Source organism: Sinohyriopsis cumingii, chromosome 2, assembly GCF_028554795.1.
Source record: "Sinohyriopsis cumingii isolate HCF-2022 chromosome 2, ASM2855479v2, whole genome shotgun sequence".
Taxonomy (NCBI): Eukaryota; Metazoa; Mollusca; class Bivalvia; order Unionida; family Unionidae; genus Sinohyriopsis; species Sinohyriopsis cumingii.
In genome coordinates, this window is record NC_142962.1 from 51,450,005 (window position 1) to 51,468,273 (window position 18,269).

The following is an 18,269-nucleotide window of genomic DNA, read 5'->3' on the forward strand; positions in this document are numbered from 1 at the left end:
TAAGAGTTAAAGACACTGGCCAACATGTAATTACTAAGAGTTAAAGACACAGGCCAACATGTAATTACTAACAGTTAAAGACACAGGCCAACATGTAATTACTAAGAGTTAAAGACACTGGCCAACATTTAATTATTAATAGTTACAGACATTGGCCAGGATGGAGTCTCAATTTTAGTTGTGGAAAGTATTCAAAGATAATAGTTGGAATGAAGACCAAAACTATTTTGGATATGCAAGTTAACAGTTGAGCACAGGTGACTGATTAGGAAGGATGGAGTTTATATACAGTGAAACCTGCTCAAACTTCTACATTTGTAAAACAGTCACCTCCTATAACAGACACAGCTATATTATGGCCAGTTTCATTTTGCCCCTAAGTGGTCTTTCATGCATGTACAGGTTTTACTGTAAAGAGTTGAAGTTAACTAATGTTTCAGTTTCACGTTGTGGCTTGAGATTGAGCCGGATAACAAACCAACAATGCAAAGCTTGTCTGCAACAAATTGATACCGATCATTATATATGATTGTGTTTTCTTTATTTCCCCAAGGGCAGTACATCAGTGTCCTGTGATGTTATATACTTGACTTGTCATGCAGTTTTGTCATCAAAGCCTTAGGCATTCATGGGTAAAAAACAAAACAATCATAAGCCTTGACCTTGCACCATTGTCAGTTGATACAGCATTATTGTTAAACAATACTATTTTGTAAAGATACACAATCTACATTAGGATTGGTATGTATCAAGACTTATAGGTACCTAGCTTGCTTTCTTATAAAATGTTACACTTTTGCATGCAAACAAATGGGCTATAAATAGCTTTAAAAGAGGATTAATAATAATTAGTGATGCATGTCAATCATTTTGTTTACATGGAATATCTCATTCTGTAGGAGTATTGTGTTATTTCATTGACTACTTTAAATTGAGTTTCATGTCATAATTTTTCATGGTTCCACATAGAATTTGTCAATAGGTCAGTCTCTGTCAAAAACATCTGTTTAACAATATGACAACATTTTATATTGGATCCCTATGATAATAAAATTTTATGTTGGGTCCTCGATGATAATGACATTTTATGTTGGGTCCTCTGTGATCATGATATTTTATATTGTGTCCTCTATCATGATATTTTATGTTTTTGGGTCCTGTATGATGACAACTTATATTGAGTTCTGTATGATATTGACATTTTATATTGGGTCCTATCATGACATTTTACATTGGGTCCACTATGATATTTTATATTGAGTCCTGTATGATAATGGCATTTAATATTGGGTCTTCTATCATGATATTTTATATTGGGTCCCCTATGATAATGACATTTTATATTGGGTCCTGTACGATAATGACATTTTATATTGGGTCTCAACTGTTCCGTTGGCCTAGTGGTTAGAGTGAATGCGGAAGGTTGTGGGTTCGATCCCTGACCGAGTCATACCAAAGACTTACAAAAATGGTACTAACAGCCTGCAGCATGATGCCCCAGTGCTAGACATCACTATAAACTGCCACACTGCAGATATTGTAGCGATATGACTGAAACATTGTTAAAGCTACATTAAAAATCCAAATCACACACACATATATTGGGTCTTCTATCATGATATTTTATATTGGGTCCCCAATGATAATGACATTTTATTTTGGGTCATGAACCTCAGGCTATTTAATAGTAACCTCAAAATCTAAAAAAAATGTTGCCCACAAATACCAGTAAATCTGCTGTAGTGATAATAAATTCCTTATGTGACTATACAGTACAGTGTACATACATGACTGTACAGTACAGTGTACATACATGACTGTACAGTACATTGTACATACATGACTACAATATAGTGTACATACATGATATTTATCACCAGTCAACTGTTGTTGATCATCCTGATTGACAAAATGAGAATCATCACCATTTTAGTTCAAAGATGAAGGCATATCAGTGCAGGATAATTGCATGCAACATCTTGTAATTGAATGCTCATGTCCTGCAAGTGCTTATATTCATTCATGGATGGATAGATGGTAGCAGTTAAGACACTGAAGAAAGAGCAGTCTTGTTGAGTAAAAAGAAACTATAAAACATTGATTTGCACATGGTACAAAAAATTATCTATATCGATAAAGACCTCTAACAAGTTGGGAAATTCCAGCAGTATTTATCATTTCTTCTGATTTTAAATGTGTATGGTCATGTTACATGTAAATTTTGCTTTATGCTGACAGTACCATATTCACTGTCTGAATTTATTAAGTTTCATTACAGTGTATTTCTTTCAGTATAAATTTTTTCAGTTGTTACACTTATCATGTTCACTATCAGAATTTATCTAGTTCCATTATTGTACAATTTTTTCACTATAATTGTTCTCTGCTGTTTTCCATTCCATATTACCTGTCTGAATTTATCTAGTTCCATTATTGTACAATTCTTTCAGTATATATGTTCTCTGCTGTTTTCAATCCATATTACCTGTCAGAATTTATCAAGTTTCATTAAGGTATAAAAATTCTTTCAGCGTAATTAAATGTTCTCAGTTCAGTGCAAAACAATTTGACATACATTTTTACATGTATTTTGAAATAGTTAAAAATGTATAATTTGACAGGAACTGGATGTTCATAAGCAATAATGTGCATTTCTGTTATCCGCATGATTTCCGTAAACTGTTTTATGTTTAGGGTATTATGTAATGTCCTTGTCTGTCTGTGCATGCATCCATTGGATGGAAGCACAGATGGACTCATCATTTTTAGCATGTGCATGAAGTTCACAGAAAAAAATCTTGTGCACAAATCAGTATATTTTTTGTACCTTTTTATTATCATTTTCTCTTTGACAAGTTTAATTTTTTGACCTAATTTCAGTGGAGTTTGATGGTAAGTAAATCAGTTGATGATTACAGTGTTCCTGATTGTGTGTGCTTCTTTCTGGCTGTCTCAAATGCTACATTAACTTCTGCATCATGACCGAGTAACTCATTTCTGCTTCCACATATGCTGTGTTTCAGTGTTGAAAATCTATACTTTTTCTGTGCCTTGCAGCACTTTGTATACTTTGTATCAATGTTCTTGGTTTTGCATTTTATGATAAATATACTGTCCAGCTATCTTGTGCATCCATTTTTAATAAGTTTTCTGAATACAGTGTTTTCTAATTAAAAATTAACAATAACGATAAGCATTCACTATAACCTAACCCTCTCAACCCTGCCATTTTTGTCGAAAAAGTCCTTGATGAATCTGAATCCATCATTCAACTCCATGTAAAAGCAGAACCTTTTACTTCTTTTTTCCTCCTTTTAGCTCACTTTTAATTCAAGTGAGCATAGGTTATGGCCTTGCATCCGTTCTGCATTGGTCATTGCCCATCCATCAGCAGTTGCTGTTTTCAGTTTTATTAATCAACACCTAAGTTTTGCCAGACTTCTAACTTTGTGTGAGTGCATTTTTAGTTTGTACAGATGTTGCCAGTTCATCATCAAACATGACTCACAACAGAATTTCTTGATTAGGAGTTCAGTACTGTCAACTCAGAGAACAACAGAGAGCACTGCCATTTTTGACACTATCTAGAATCTCCAGCTTTGCTAATACATTTCGTTAAACTTCTTGTCATTAATATTATTAATGTAATTTTCTAGGCATATCAATACATATGATAGACGAGTCAATTTGCACACAAACACACTGTTGATATTTGAATAAACTTTATAACGATAAATTTTATAATGATTACATGTACTTATTAAAAGCAGTAGTTGTTTTCAAACACAGTGAATGTAAGAACTCACTGTTACCATTATTAATAGATTTCTTGGCAAATTATTAATGCAATTTGTTTCCCCCTTCATAACAAGAATTTTATTTATAGACATACTTTACTTACTAAGACTAACATAACAGTACAGTACAACTTTGTTAGAGAAATCTCAAAAGAGGATTTTTTCATCAAGAATATTAATAAAATAAACTTATATGCACATTTTTTCATGTGTAACTATAAAAATAATGCATAAATGACACTAAACATTGAAGTAATCTAATCTCTTAAAAAATAAGAATGCGTGGCTTATAAGTCACTGATGACCATCCCATTAGTAAGGGCCTAGAAGCTAACTGTACATGACTATTCACTTTACTTATGGGTCATAATTATAAGTCACCTATACAGATTTTATATACAGTTAGGTCTAGGCATTTTGCTTATAAAGGAAGTATCTAACTGAAATGCAACTTGCTCACTTACTACACTTAAAAATGTTTAAAGTGAAATGTAACTCATTCACTTACTACACTTACAAATGATAAAAGTGAAATGTAACTCATTTACTTACTACACATACAAATGATAAAAGTGAAATGTAACTCATTTACTTACTACACTTACAAATGTTTACAGTGAAATGTAACTCATTCACTTACAAATGTTTAAAGTGAAATGTAACTCATTCACTTACTACACATACAAATGATAAAGTGAAATGTAACTCATTCACTTACTACACATACAAATGATAAAAGTGAAATGTAACTCATTTACTTACTACACTTACAAATGTTTACAGTGAAATGTAACTCATTCACTTACAAATGTTTAAAGTGAAATGTAACTCATTCACTTACTACACATACAAATGATAAAGTGAAATGTAACTCATTCACTTACTACACATCCAAATGATAAGTGAAATGTAACTCATTTACTTACTACACTTACAAATGTTTAAAGTGAAATGTAACTCATTTACTTACTACACTTACAAATGTTTAAAGTGAAATGTAACTCATTCACTTACAAATGTTTAAAGTGAAATGTAACTCATTCACTTACTACACATACAAATGATAAAGTGAAATGTAACTCATTCACTTACTACACATACAAATGATAAAAGTGAAATGTAACTCATTTACTTACTACACTTACAAATGTTTACAGTGAAATGTAACTCATTCACTTACAAATGTTTAAAGTGAAATGTAACTCATTTACTTACTACACTTACAAATGTTTAAAGTGAAATGTAACTCATTTACTTACTACACTTTCAAATGATAAAAGTGAAATGTAACTCATTTACTTACTATACTTACAAATGATAAAGTGAAATGTAACTCATTCACTTACTACACTTACAAATGATAAAAGGGAAATGTAACTCATTCACTTACTACACTTACAAGTGATAAAAGTGAAATGTAACTCATTCACTTACTACACTTACAGATGATTAAAGTGAAATGTAACTCATTCACTTACTATACTTAAAAATGATAAAGTGAAATGTAACTCATTCACTTACTACACTTAAAAATGACATGTACATATAAATGACTATCAGTAAGTTCCAACTGAAGAATGATCAAAAAGACTTCAGTTTAAATGACAATCATTGAAATAATTCAAATATTGAATCACCACATAGCTTACTAAATATAACATTTTAAGCTACAATTTCTTAAAGCATAATTTATTCTCTTATTAATAAATATGATTTTTTTTCTTTCAAACATACATCAGCTTTTGCAAAATCCTTTATCATCAGCTACATTGTGTAGACTATTTTAAAATAAAGATAGAACTTGTTTACATGGTTGCTACAAATTTTGAAACAAGGTCAGGATTTAGATCAACACCTGGTGTTTATAAACTAACAGTCAAGATCAAATTATTTTCTGAAAAAAGTATCATCTCTAGTGAATAAATTTATATTACAATATCATGTAATGAAAATAAAAAAAATTAAAACTGACAAACAGTTAAATTGAAATATCAGATATAATTAAATCAAATGTACATAGCAAAGAAAGTGGTTTAACAAGACTAAGTAAAAATTATCTTGTTCTGTTAACATGTGTACTTCGTATCCACTAAGCAATTAACTCCATATGTGGTTAGAGGGTCTCTCACATTGCAAGCACCATACTGTTCTTAGGAGGTCAATTGACAGTTTATTATGGTTCTGATGCAACATTGGCCAGTTGATAATGAGTAAGGTAATGAGTAAGTGCAAGTATTTGCATGTTTGTTTATAATACCCAGTACAGACAACATCAGCAAACACAAATGAGCATAGTCCTTTGAGAGACCAGCATCAAATATGGCCATCATTACCCAAATCAGATACATGTATTCCTTTAAATGACTTATGGGAAGAAAAAAACAACAACACACTTTGACCAGATTTTGACAGAAAGCATCCTAACATGAAAAGCATTTAAGGTTGTACAAATTGTGCTGATACTTTTAATAGTTCCTTATTTCATATATTTTTTCATACACAGTCCAGTTATCAAAATAATAATTATTTAAATGTATGATAATTTTTCATTCATATCACTTTGTATTTTTCAAAAAAATCCATTAAATTATCAAACATAAAATTTTAGTTAGAAGAATTACATATGCAGAAAAGATCGAAAATAGTGTATTGCCATTTTGTTTTTACAAAAATTAATAATTAATTGTTAGTGAGAAAATACTATGATTAATGCATAAGCATGGGCACCCGCAGCATAGGTCAAGGGGGTTACATGACCCCCCCCCCAATCATGCTGCAAATATATATATATATATATATAAATTCCGACATGTTTAATCATGCAAATGAAACTGAAAATATGTCACAAGATTCAGTTCAAAATGCTTAGTAAATATCAGCTTTAGTTTCAGACTGCTTACTATACTAACTCTCCTGTCCATGACTGACTGATTCCCCCCCACCCTTGCAAAAAATACTGCGGACACCCATGTGCATAAGCTCTCTTATTGTCATTACAATATTTACTTTTGTTTATTAACAAATGGACAAGAGACTTCACAGACCATGCCTTTAAATATTATCATTAATTAGTTCTTATTAAGTCTGTCACCATAACAAAACACCATGTGCATTTTAAAATGAGTTCTGAAGACCTTTGATGTTTTCTTATCTAACAAAAAAATACATCTCAGTAAATATGAAGTCACGGACTCCTTTAAATCAATATATATATATATATATATATATATATATATATATATATATATATATATATATATATATATATATACTATTTTTTAAGTGCTTGTTCTGTTTTGACTTGGATATAATTAACATTTTATTGCAAATCTATTCTACGATATACCCCACTAGTATCTATATTGGTGTGATGTTATTTGGATTTTTAACTTAGCTTTAACAATTTTTCAGTCATGTAAATAACACTGCATAGACATGTGTTTGTTGTGACAATGTACATCATAATTAAAACAAGAATGAATTGTTGATTTAGCGGTGTTTGTTGATAATGGAATATAGTAGGGTCTTAATACATGAGGATTATCCCAATCATCAGGTAACAGTCTTTTTTCTCTTCGCAAAAGCTACAAATAAAACACACCCTGAATAAATACGGTCTTGTACACTGACAAAATTTGTTTCATCTCTCATTCTCTCTCATACACATACACACGTGCATTAACTAAAATGTGATTTCAAGTTATTATGTTTTTTTGCAATTTGATAAATGAGATATATTGTTGCTGTAAATGTACAAGTTGCACTTAATTTCTTGACAATATGGTCTCATATTGTTGCGTACAGTTTACCAATAAATAATACCAAAAACTAATACATATTCAAACCATCTTAATCATTTTGCCAACATTACACAACACAACAGCTACATATGCTCTAAATGTGAATGAGCTCGTACACTGAGACATAATCCTCTCTCTTGCTCTCTCTTTCACTAATAACAACAAAAATTGTTGAGTACTTGTATTTTTATTGTAATTAGATTCTTGAGTTGAGAGAAGAATGAGACAGAAAATATGTTTACTTTGTATGTTTTTACCATTAGGTTGTCGATTATTGTGTAATAATTATTTTTTCGTGTACGAAAAATAACATGAAATATGGTAAAACCTTTAATTACTTCTCAAAAACCACTCAACATAATTTGATGACAGAACAAGGTTTGTTAGGGGCTCGTGTTGAAATTCATATAAATAAAAGAGGTCCCTCTTTTTATGGTATATATAATTGTAAGAAAGCCTCCTAGCTTAAAGGTTTTTTAAATTTGTACAAATATTACCAATCTACCATCAGATGTGGCAATATTACTGTAATTCTTGCTGGATATGCATTTTTTTCTAGAGAAACATAGGGTTATGGCATATGCACCATATGTGGGAAGTATATATTTCTTCTCTCATTCCAGGTTGTCGTTTGTACATTTAAGGAAACTACCAGTATTTTCTATAGTTGAGAATATTCTTTCTATAATACCAGCAATTTGTTAGATAAATCTCTTGGAATCATGTTTTGATCACAACAGCAATCAACAACATTTGAAGAAATTTCTGCTGAAAGCATCCTACTGACCCAGATTTCTTGTCAGCTTCTGTTGCATTTTTGCTGATAGGTATATGTCAGCAGGCGAGCAATCTCAGGCCCACTTTGTCCTCTTGACAAATGATAGAAAGCAGGCAGTTGACATAAAATTAATCCATTGCTTTACATTATGTAGTTTTTCATATCAAAACAATTTTATTGTTTCCTAAAAAAAAGAATTTCATTTTATTATAAGTAGTAATTATTTCTATTTAATTTAATAACCAAAATCAAGAACTGTTGGGTGCATTAATTTATTAGTGGCCAGTGGGAGCACTAGACTTAACAACAAATCCACAATTGTCACAAAAAAAATTAAATTCCACACTCCCATAAACTTGTGAACATTACAAGATGTTTCACTAACAGTAGTGTAAAGGAATTCTGAAATTAACATCAATGCTGAAACTGTTGTCTGTTTGAGAATCAATTTACATGTAATTTAAATTAAACCACCAAGATCATAAGTACATGTATTTCATTTTATTGACAAACATGAAGAAAATTTGTTTGAAGTATATTAAAAAGGTTCAGAATGACAAGAAAAATATGCAGATTATCAACTCTGCTGCAAATTTGCAAATTATGTTAAAAATATGCACTTTGTGGAAAACTCTGCATTTGTGGTCAGCCTGAGTTGCAGTTTGGTTTTTATCTTGTTACAGATGGTTTATAGAAGCTAACTACCGGTGTGTAAATTAGTATTTAAATGTTGCCCTTTAAAACTGAGAAAGTCATTTGAACTGATCTAGTCATTTTACAAAAGGTTTTTTCTTTATTGATTTTCTCAAAAATAGTGGAAAATCTTCATAAAAATGTTTTTACAAAATGTTTCAAAGATTAAAAGGCTCCATTTAGCTTACTTCCTGCTGCTTGTTAATTAATCTTTAACTATAATGAAAACTAACAATAACTTTATTAAGATACATTTAACATGATTTTATTTCTGAAATTTGGTTATTACATAAAATTTGTGTACCATATATATATGTTCAGGTACAAGACAAATACTGTTATTGCTCTGAAGAATGAGGGTCATCAAATTTTTTATTTTTTCAGCCATTATCTGTAAGTGATCAGATTTTAAAAAATTGATTTCCATGATCATTTCAACATTTTGTCTTCATATCATCCATTATTGTAGCTTGCTGTGCTGAAAATTCTTTGGGATATGGCCAGTCTGTTTGACCGTTTTTCTCTTTTTCTATATTCAAAAGTTTGAATTTCCTCTACTTGGATGAAATATTGAAATGAAGAAACAATTCAGTATACCAAAGCAATTCAGTAATTAGCAATTTGTACATTTGCCAGATTTTTCTAAGCTGAAGTTACCTTAGGTTATCAGTCATGTCATTTATATGTCAGCCCATTACTAAATTAAAACAAATAAACAAACAACATCATTGTCTCCTGTGGGAACCAATGATCCATGAAAATGAAAAGGTGAAAGTCTGATGTTGTAATGTTTTTGGCTGTTGATATTTGATATGCATTGAAACTATTAAATGAAAACAGTTAAGTTTCTTTAGCATTCAATAAGTGTTTTGGCAAAGGCATTCAAAATTATTATAGACCATTAAATAATAAAACAGCTGGTTACCATTATAGTCATTTTCTAAAATGGTGTATTCATAGCATTCAGAGTTTGATAACTTCATATTCGACTAATTTTTGGGGGTTCTGTTTGAAAAAGGAAAACTTATAGCAAATATTGAACATTCTTAGGTGTGACTTTTTAAAATGCATTGTCTGGAAAGTTTTGGAAGTGATAACTTATGTGTCATATACAGAAGACAACCTTTTTTCTCGAGTGGTCTAAAGCGCTGTCCGTTAAGGATCACAGCCATCTCACCTCTGTCTGCATGGGTTCGAGTCTCGGATTCAGCCAATGTGGGTATGTGAGAAAGCTTGCCAGTAGCTTCTCGAGGGTCGGTGGTTCTCTCCGGGGTTTTCCCGGGTTCTTCCTCCACCATTAATACTGGCCGCCATGCATAGTCTATCTTGTGCTGAAAAATGGCGTTAAACCCTACAACAACAACAACAACAACAACAACCTTTTTTCTATCATTACCCACCTTATTTGACTGCAGATTTACTTGGTAATGATAAAAAGTTAAGATTTATGTTAGAGATAACTTATCTTTCCTTCTGTGCAGCAAATTATTTATGCCATATTCCAGTTCTAGCTGAAGTTCTAAATATAGTAAATCTTTAATGCTGGTCCCTTTATGACATATCTTTCCATAATTCCAGACCAGATTTTCCTTAATGGTGCTTATTCTAGATTTTATCTTTCCTGATGCAAGGCCTTGAGAGATTATGGTAAGGTCCTGCTTTCAGCACGGCTCACTGCATTGTCCATAATCTGTCTCCATATTCAGTTTTTAACTTCATTAAAGCTGCTTGGCTGATTTCAACCTATATTCATGGAAGCATCTTGAATTAGGCCTTTTCAGTCCTGTATAAAATCATGGCAATTGGTCATTAGATATTAGATATGGCCACAGGTATGAAGAATAGGAAAACCTTTCAGTGGCATCTTTTAAGAAACTATTCAACATCATTTGACCAAATTTAATTGGCACAAAGCATTTGTGCATTTAGGCCTTTTGAGTTTGTTTAAATGATGCCAATATGCCATAAATTTTTTTTACAATACTTTTCTTAAAAGACTGCTAGAGTTTAGAATTTGACACAGATTAATGGCAGAAAAGGTCTTTTTTATCTTGTATCAGTCATGATAATACTGATCCACCTTTAAAACTATGGCTACAATTAGTAAAGATAGAAAAATATTTAAATGACATTTCCAAAAACACTAAACAGAATTGGCTAAATTTGACGAAGAACATCCTGCCAAAAAGGGTCTTTCAGTTTTGGTACCAGTCATGTTGATACCCACTATTAAATATATGGCTCGTATATTGAAAACAACCTATTATCAGCTTCTTTTCAAAAACCACTTAGTAAATCTTGACCATACAAACAGTATCCTGGTATATAGCTTTAAAGTCTGTACCAGTACTGTATACCATCAAAGATAGTGACCATTACTGATAAAAGTAAATACTGTAAACAACTTGTCAAAAATAATTCACCGAAATTTGACTAGATTGTACGGAGAGCATCTTGGGATGAAGGCCTTTAAAATTCATAAAAATGATGCTGATCAGCTATCAAAAATATATCCGCAATTTCTGAAAATAGAAAGTCATTAAAATGACTTCTTGAAACTGATCAACAGAATTGGACCAAACATGAGAGAAAGAATTTTGGTACAGAGGTATTTTAGACATGTACAGATTATGCCAATCTTCCATCAAATATGACTGTCATTACTAAACACAGAACAACCTTTAAATGACTGGTCAAAAACCACTCCTCAGAGTGTTACTAATTTTACAGGAGGCATCCAGGTGTAAAGTTCTTCCATCTTTATGTGCTATCCAATATGGACACTACTGCTCAAAATAAAAATGGAGATTTTTTTCTTAAAAAATTGCTATTTTTTCTTCAAAAACGTTTTAGAATTTAGCCAGATTATGTGACAGAGACCATGTTAGCATTGAATGCCTTTCCTTTTTTTGTGCAAACAATGCTGAGATGTTGTCAAATAAAGATGGCAATACAGTGACCATCTTGAATATTTTTTTCATAATGAAAGATACTACTCATCAACCACAAGAGGGCAGTAGTATCACTTGATGTGCATGCTTGTCCCATGGTCTAGTTGTCAAGAAGTAAACATGGTTCTCTCCATCATTTAAAATAACTGCCACCATGGAGACCATTGTGAAAATCGTAATATCACCACTCCTCATAGACTGCAAGAAGACTTTCATGTAAATTGACTTTTCTGAGGTCTAGTTGTGCCAAAATGAAAATTGTGTACCTCCAATATTTGGTATTTCCGCAATAATGGGAATGTTTGAAAAAAAGTGATCAGTTCAGATGTATGAAAGATTTTAAATTGGCATTCAAAATGTAAATCAGTAAAGTAAGCATATACTAGTATTGCAAGTCTGGTATAATATATCGTTATTATTTCATATCGAAATAGTTGTTATGCATAATAAACTAGGAAACAAAAGGTTAAGTTCATGTAAAGGACAGGTTGTACAACTTTACAGCAATGTGCAAGTAATTAAGACTTGTATTGCATTTCTCTAATTTGAATCTCTTCTTTTTGTGATGAAAGTTAAAGCTTTGAAAGCTTATTTTAGTGATTCATAGTTATGATTAAAATGTTACTGAAAATATGGGCTTTTGGGGGTCAATTTGTCATGTATATCACTCTGCATAGTATATAGGTTGTGTATCAACATTTACTTTCCACATTTCTATGAAATGTTTCCATTACATGCCATGAAAACTTTTACTAACATATCTAATGTAAGATATCTGTAACAGTGATCTCTTATTTTTGTTTCATTGCAGCCTCCATGGATATTGTGGTGTTCATGCGAGACCGGAGTGGGATCCATATAACAATTGAAGAGGGTCAGATTGCAGAGGCTGAAGAGCTTTTTGGCATTGTTATGGAAGAGCAGGGACTTCCTGAGGAATACAAAGATATATTCTCACTCTGGCTTGTATCACCTCTACTAGGTACATTTATACTTGCTGAATTTATCATGTTCACCAAACTTCTAACATCATAGATTCATTCCTATGCAGGCTTGGTGTTGCAGACTAGGCCTGTTGCTGTATGTTGAAAGAATTAATTGATTGGATGCCGTACATTTACTGCATTTTGTTGGAGATGATTCTGGTAGTTAAGTAGAGATGGGGCTGATGGTTTTTGTTGTTGTAGGGTTTAACGCCATTTTTGAGCACACGATAGGCTATACATGGCGGCCAGTATTAATGGTGGAGGAAGAACCCGGGAAAACCCCGAAAAGAATCACTGACCCACGAGAAGCTTCTGGCAAACTTTCTCACATACCAACATTGGCTGAATCCAAGACTCGAACCCACGCAAACAGAGGTGAGATGGCAGTGATCCATAACGGAGAGTGCTTTAGACCACTTGGCCACTTGGGGCCCCCTGGGGCTGATGGATGCAGCGCACTATTTTGGCCTCAGCTTGAGCTAGATGAGGGGTCAGAAGGGCCAGATCTGATCATTTGGCAAGTCATTCCAAGCTTCAGGGGCTTTCATGAAGACATTTAGTTTCTCTGACTTACATACTTTTCAAAAGTTGTCTTTGTGATTCAAGCAATATAGTATTTTTCTTCAAACTTTGCAAAGAAGTAAAGTTTCATCTTTGCTTGAGTATATTATGTTTGCAGCCTGATATGAGAAATGCAATAAATGAGCATAAGTCTGTATCCCCTTGTTTGGCACTGTGGCACACAGGGAGCACAGGTGACAAAATAATAATCTTAAATGATGGGGAAAACCAACCAAGATTAATAAAGTAGCATGAGACCTGGTCTCAAAAGGACCAGGAATAATTCATCCATTGAGGAAAACTTTAGAAATTGGCTAAAATTTCTCATCATTGAATCAAATGATGAGACCTAAACTACACTAGCTATCAACTTTTGTGATATAGTATTTGGGGCTTGGCTTCTTAGCCAAGAAGTGTAACAAAATTTAGTTCAGGCCAACTACTTTATAGAGTACATCTGCAAAGCTCACTCGAACAATATACTTCTTGCAGAGTGGTTGAGGCATTTCCACACAAATCTTTCAACTTGTAAAGAGTTGATATTCGATCTAGATGGTTGTGGTGAGGCTGAGATGCTTGAAAATCTCAGCTCTAAGAATGTCTCACAAATGAAACAAATTAACATTCCTGGTTGTTGTTGTTATAGGGTTTAACGCCATTTTTCAGCACAGGATAGGCTATACATGGCGTCCAGTATTAATGGTGGAGGAAGAACCCGGGAAAACCCCGGAAAGAACCACAGACTCACGAGAAGCTACCAGCAAGCTTTCTCACATATCCACATTGGCCGAGCCCAAGACACAAACCCACACAGACAGAGGTGAGATGGCAGTGATCCATGACGGAGAGCGCTTTCGGCCACTCGGGGCCCTAACATTCCTGGTAACAGCAGGTTGATTGTCATGAACACTTACATCCTGACATCCAACTGTGTCACTTTGGCTACAGTGATCAAAGCTGGTTTTTTGCATATCCCAGTGAACTATTTCATTCGTAATCTTTTGCACTGTTTCAAATGGCAGTAATATAACACAAAAAAAGATAGCAGCAAGAGGAAACCAATCTGTCTCAGATGTAGGAACTTGAGAAGGAGATCCAGTGCATGAAACAGGAGAAAGGCATGGGCTTTCTTGCGGCCAGAAGTTTTTGGAGGCCACATCTCTGCTTAACACAGCTGGCCAGTCCTATGCCAGTGCTAATAAATTGGAGAAGAAACCTACCATAAAAAAGTCTGTACATGGCAGACATTACCTGGCCAGAATATCAAAGCACATTCACAATATTGATTCCACAAAAACCCATTCTAGCAGTCACTCCAATCCATGAGTGGTATAGATAACTTAAGTATTCAGTGTGTACACTGTAGCAATTAAAAAATACAATCTAGCAGACAAAAAAACCCACATACATCTAGACAAGAAAAGTGCAGCAAACCACTGACCCCCAGTGCTCCATTTATCATATATGATCCAGATATCTACTACTGAGAAGCTAGTTAGGTCTAGCTCAGCAAAAGAGCAACAGACTGCTGGAACCCATGGAAATATGCTCTAAACCAATAAAGAGAAGATTCAAGAATCTGCTATACTTCCCAAAGGATATAATGATGATATGAAGTACTTTGATAAGTTTGGGAGCATAGAGACAGGAACACTGGAGAAACCCATTGTACTGCACCAGGGACAGCTACCAAAAGTTCCCTACTTCCACAACTTTCATAAATATGTCTGACACCATAATACAGTGGAATTGCTGAGTATTACATACAAACATTGATGCGGAAGGTTATGGGTTCGATCCCCGGCCGAGTCATACCAAAGACTTAACAAATATGGTACTAACAGCTGCCTCTCTTGCTGCTCAGCATTAAGAGGTTAGTGTTAGGACTGGTCAGCCTGATGTCAGGATAATGTGACTGGGTGGGACATCATGTTACATGTCTGTGGCACGATGTCCCAGTGCTAGACATAACTATAAACTGTCACACTGCAGACATCATAACGATATGACTGAAAAATTGTTAAAGCTACATTAAAAATCTAAATCACACACACACACTCAGAAGATCTTTTCAAAAGAACATACAATTCATCTTAAAAATTTAACAATGTATGTCAGCTTTTCAAGAGATCGCAGCCTACTCTACTGGCTATAGCTATTTGAGTGTCTGCCTCGAATGCAGGAAGTCATGGGTTCAAACCCAGGCCAAATGATACCAGAGACTTAAAAAAATTATAGGTGTTCATCATTAAGAGGTTAGTGTTAGAACTGGTCAGCCTGGTGTCAGGATAATGCCCCAATGCTAGACACAGTATAAACTTGGAAGGTCATGTGCCACTTATCCAGGTAATTAATTAGATCTAAACTTACTATAGTCTGTAAATCTTACCTTCAGGTGTTTATTCCAATGCACTATCAGGGACTGAACTGTTTAAATTGAAATGTTAGAAAAACTTGACTGTTCGTTGAGCAGGTTTGATGCAGTTCAATCTTAATGGAATAACTGATTAACACGGGTCAGATAAACAGGACTGGAGTGTACGTTTGTTATACGAGAAACACGAAAGACAACTATTTGACCCAAAATATACGCTCAACATTATATTTGGTATGCATGAATTAATTAATGTAATAATTTGTTGTTGTAGGGTTTAAAGCCATTTTTCAACACATGGTAGGCTATACATGGTGGCCAGTATTAATGGTGGAGGAAGAACCCGGGAAAACCCCTGAAAGAACCACCGACCCACGAGAAGCTACTGGCAAGCTTTCTCACATACCCACATTAGCCGAATCCGAGACTCAAACCCACATAGACAGAGGTGAGATGACCGTGATCCGTAATGAAGAGCACTTTAGACCACTCAGCCACTCACGGCCCCTGTAATAATTTGTAAAGACCACACAAACAATATGTGCATGCTGATAGCTATTTTATGAGTGAACCTGGTCCTCATAAGTATTACACAGGCTTTGACTGCCATTTGTAATCTTTTGTTTGCAGTGTCTAGGGAGATAATCTTGGCATCCTGAATGAAATGGAAAACTGAATTGCTATTTACATTCAAAATCTCAGACATATGGCATTAGACCCAGTTTTATTAAATATTTTAAAGTTGGTACATGTCCTAATTTGGAAATTACAGTCTGTACTAGACTGGAACATTTAGTGGTGAATTTTACCTCTTCATCTAAACAAAAGAGGGAATTTTCTAAATATGCAAGTGATTCAGTGTGGGGACAATGATTAGACATGCCAATATGATGCACATTTTGTTTTGTCAGGTTTTTTTTGCACAATGTTTGAAAAATTAGCACGATCTTTCAGACACATCCATCCTATAATTAGACTCCAGAAACATCAATAGAAACATTGGTACCTAAGTTTCAGTAATTTTAATTCTAGACTTCAAGCTATCCAAAATTGTATAATGGGAATTCCTTTAAGTGACATAAGTATTCAAATTGAGATTATTGTTTCTGTTAAATGAAAGTTGTCCTTTTCGATGTTCTTTGGTACTATAGCCAAATAAGACAAAGATTACAAAAGATGCTAAAATACATGCTTCAGTTCTATATAATTTTATTAAAAATTTCTTGGTGAAAATTTTATGTAATTGTTGCTTCTTCTCAAATCTGTTATGATAAATTGGATGCAAGAATGTTAGTCTTAAAATTTTGTAAACATCTTTCTGTTAGAACCCCTACAAATCTTATGACAGATTAGATATATACAAGTCGAATTAACGTCAATAATTGCACATCAATTCAGTGAATTATAATGAAAGTCCAGAGCAGTAATTGGGTCAGTCTCAAAGTTGAGGTCAGAGAGGATATACTGCTATGGAAACTTCACATTTGAAATTTTGTTTTTTTTAGAGTTAAGATTGAAGAGGAACCACAGACCATTCTACATTGTTCAGCAGTGGGATGAATTTTGTTCCAAATACACCGATGCCAAGGCTCAAGATATCACAAAAGGTAAATTCAACAATTTTATTGTATTTAATTTTGGTCATTGTGGTCTTATCCCACTCAAGCCTATGGTATGTTTTAAGCTCGGTTACTAAGGATAAGTTTTATTATATTCTTAAGTGTAAAATATAGAAAATGACTGGCAAAATATTTTTCATATTTTTCATTCCTGTATTTTCACACATGCAAAATTTATGCATTATCACATGAAGATACAAGAAGATACAAGACTGTCCATCCTGCCATGCAACATTTGATTGTGTTTGCCTACAGAAGTTATACTTGCAGCTAGAAAATGTAGCATTTTGTGAATTAGAACAACTAAATACTAAACAGAATCTGCATTACCTTTCAGACATGGAAATAATTTTTGCTGATGAAATTTGACTCAGTACTGTTCAAGTTGCTGTGTAGTTATTTCCCCTAGGCTGTATTGATAATGGTGTTTTTATAAAAAAACAGTATGATTCATTTGCAGGATTGATCTTGTTGTTTTTGGACTGATAGGATGTCTTCCACACATTAAAATGGCACCTTTTTTTTAACTACATGATGAAATATATCAAATATTAAAATAGAAAAAGATAATATCCTGTATTTCCAACAGTAGTCACTTTTCTATAATTAGCTTGATTGACCTAGCTGTTGAAAGGGATATAACTCTATATCCAGAACCACCAACCCATGAGAAGCTACTGGCAAGCTTTCTCACATACCCACATTAGCCA

At 33.3% G+C, this 18,269-nt stretch overlaps 1 protein-coding gene across 2 annotated transcripts in view; it reads left to right on the forward strand.

Moving 5' to 3' along the window:
* LOC149804841 (FERM domain-containing protein 8-like) overlaps positions 1-18,269 on the forward strand; it is a 94,035-nt gene that overhangs the window by 28,431 nt on the left and 47,335 nt on the right. For both annotated transcript variants that reach the window (XM_089945192.1, XM_089945199.1), the window contains exons 3-4: positions 12,831-13,001; positions 17,446-17,547. In XM_089945192.1, coding sequence (XP_089801318.1) covers positions 12,831-13,001; positions 17,446-17,547 — 273 coding nt within the window. The remainder of the gene's footprint in view (positions 1-12,830; positions 13,002-17,445; positions 17,548-18,269) is intronic.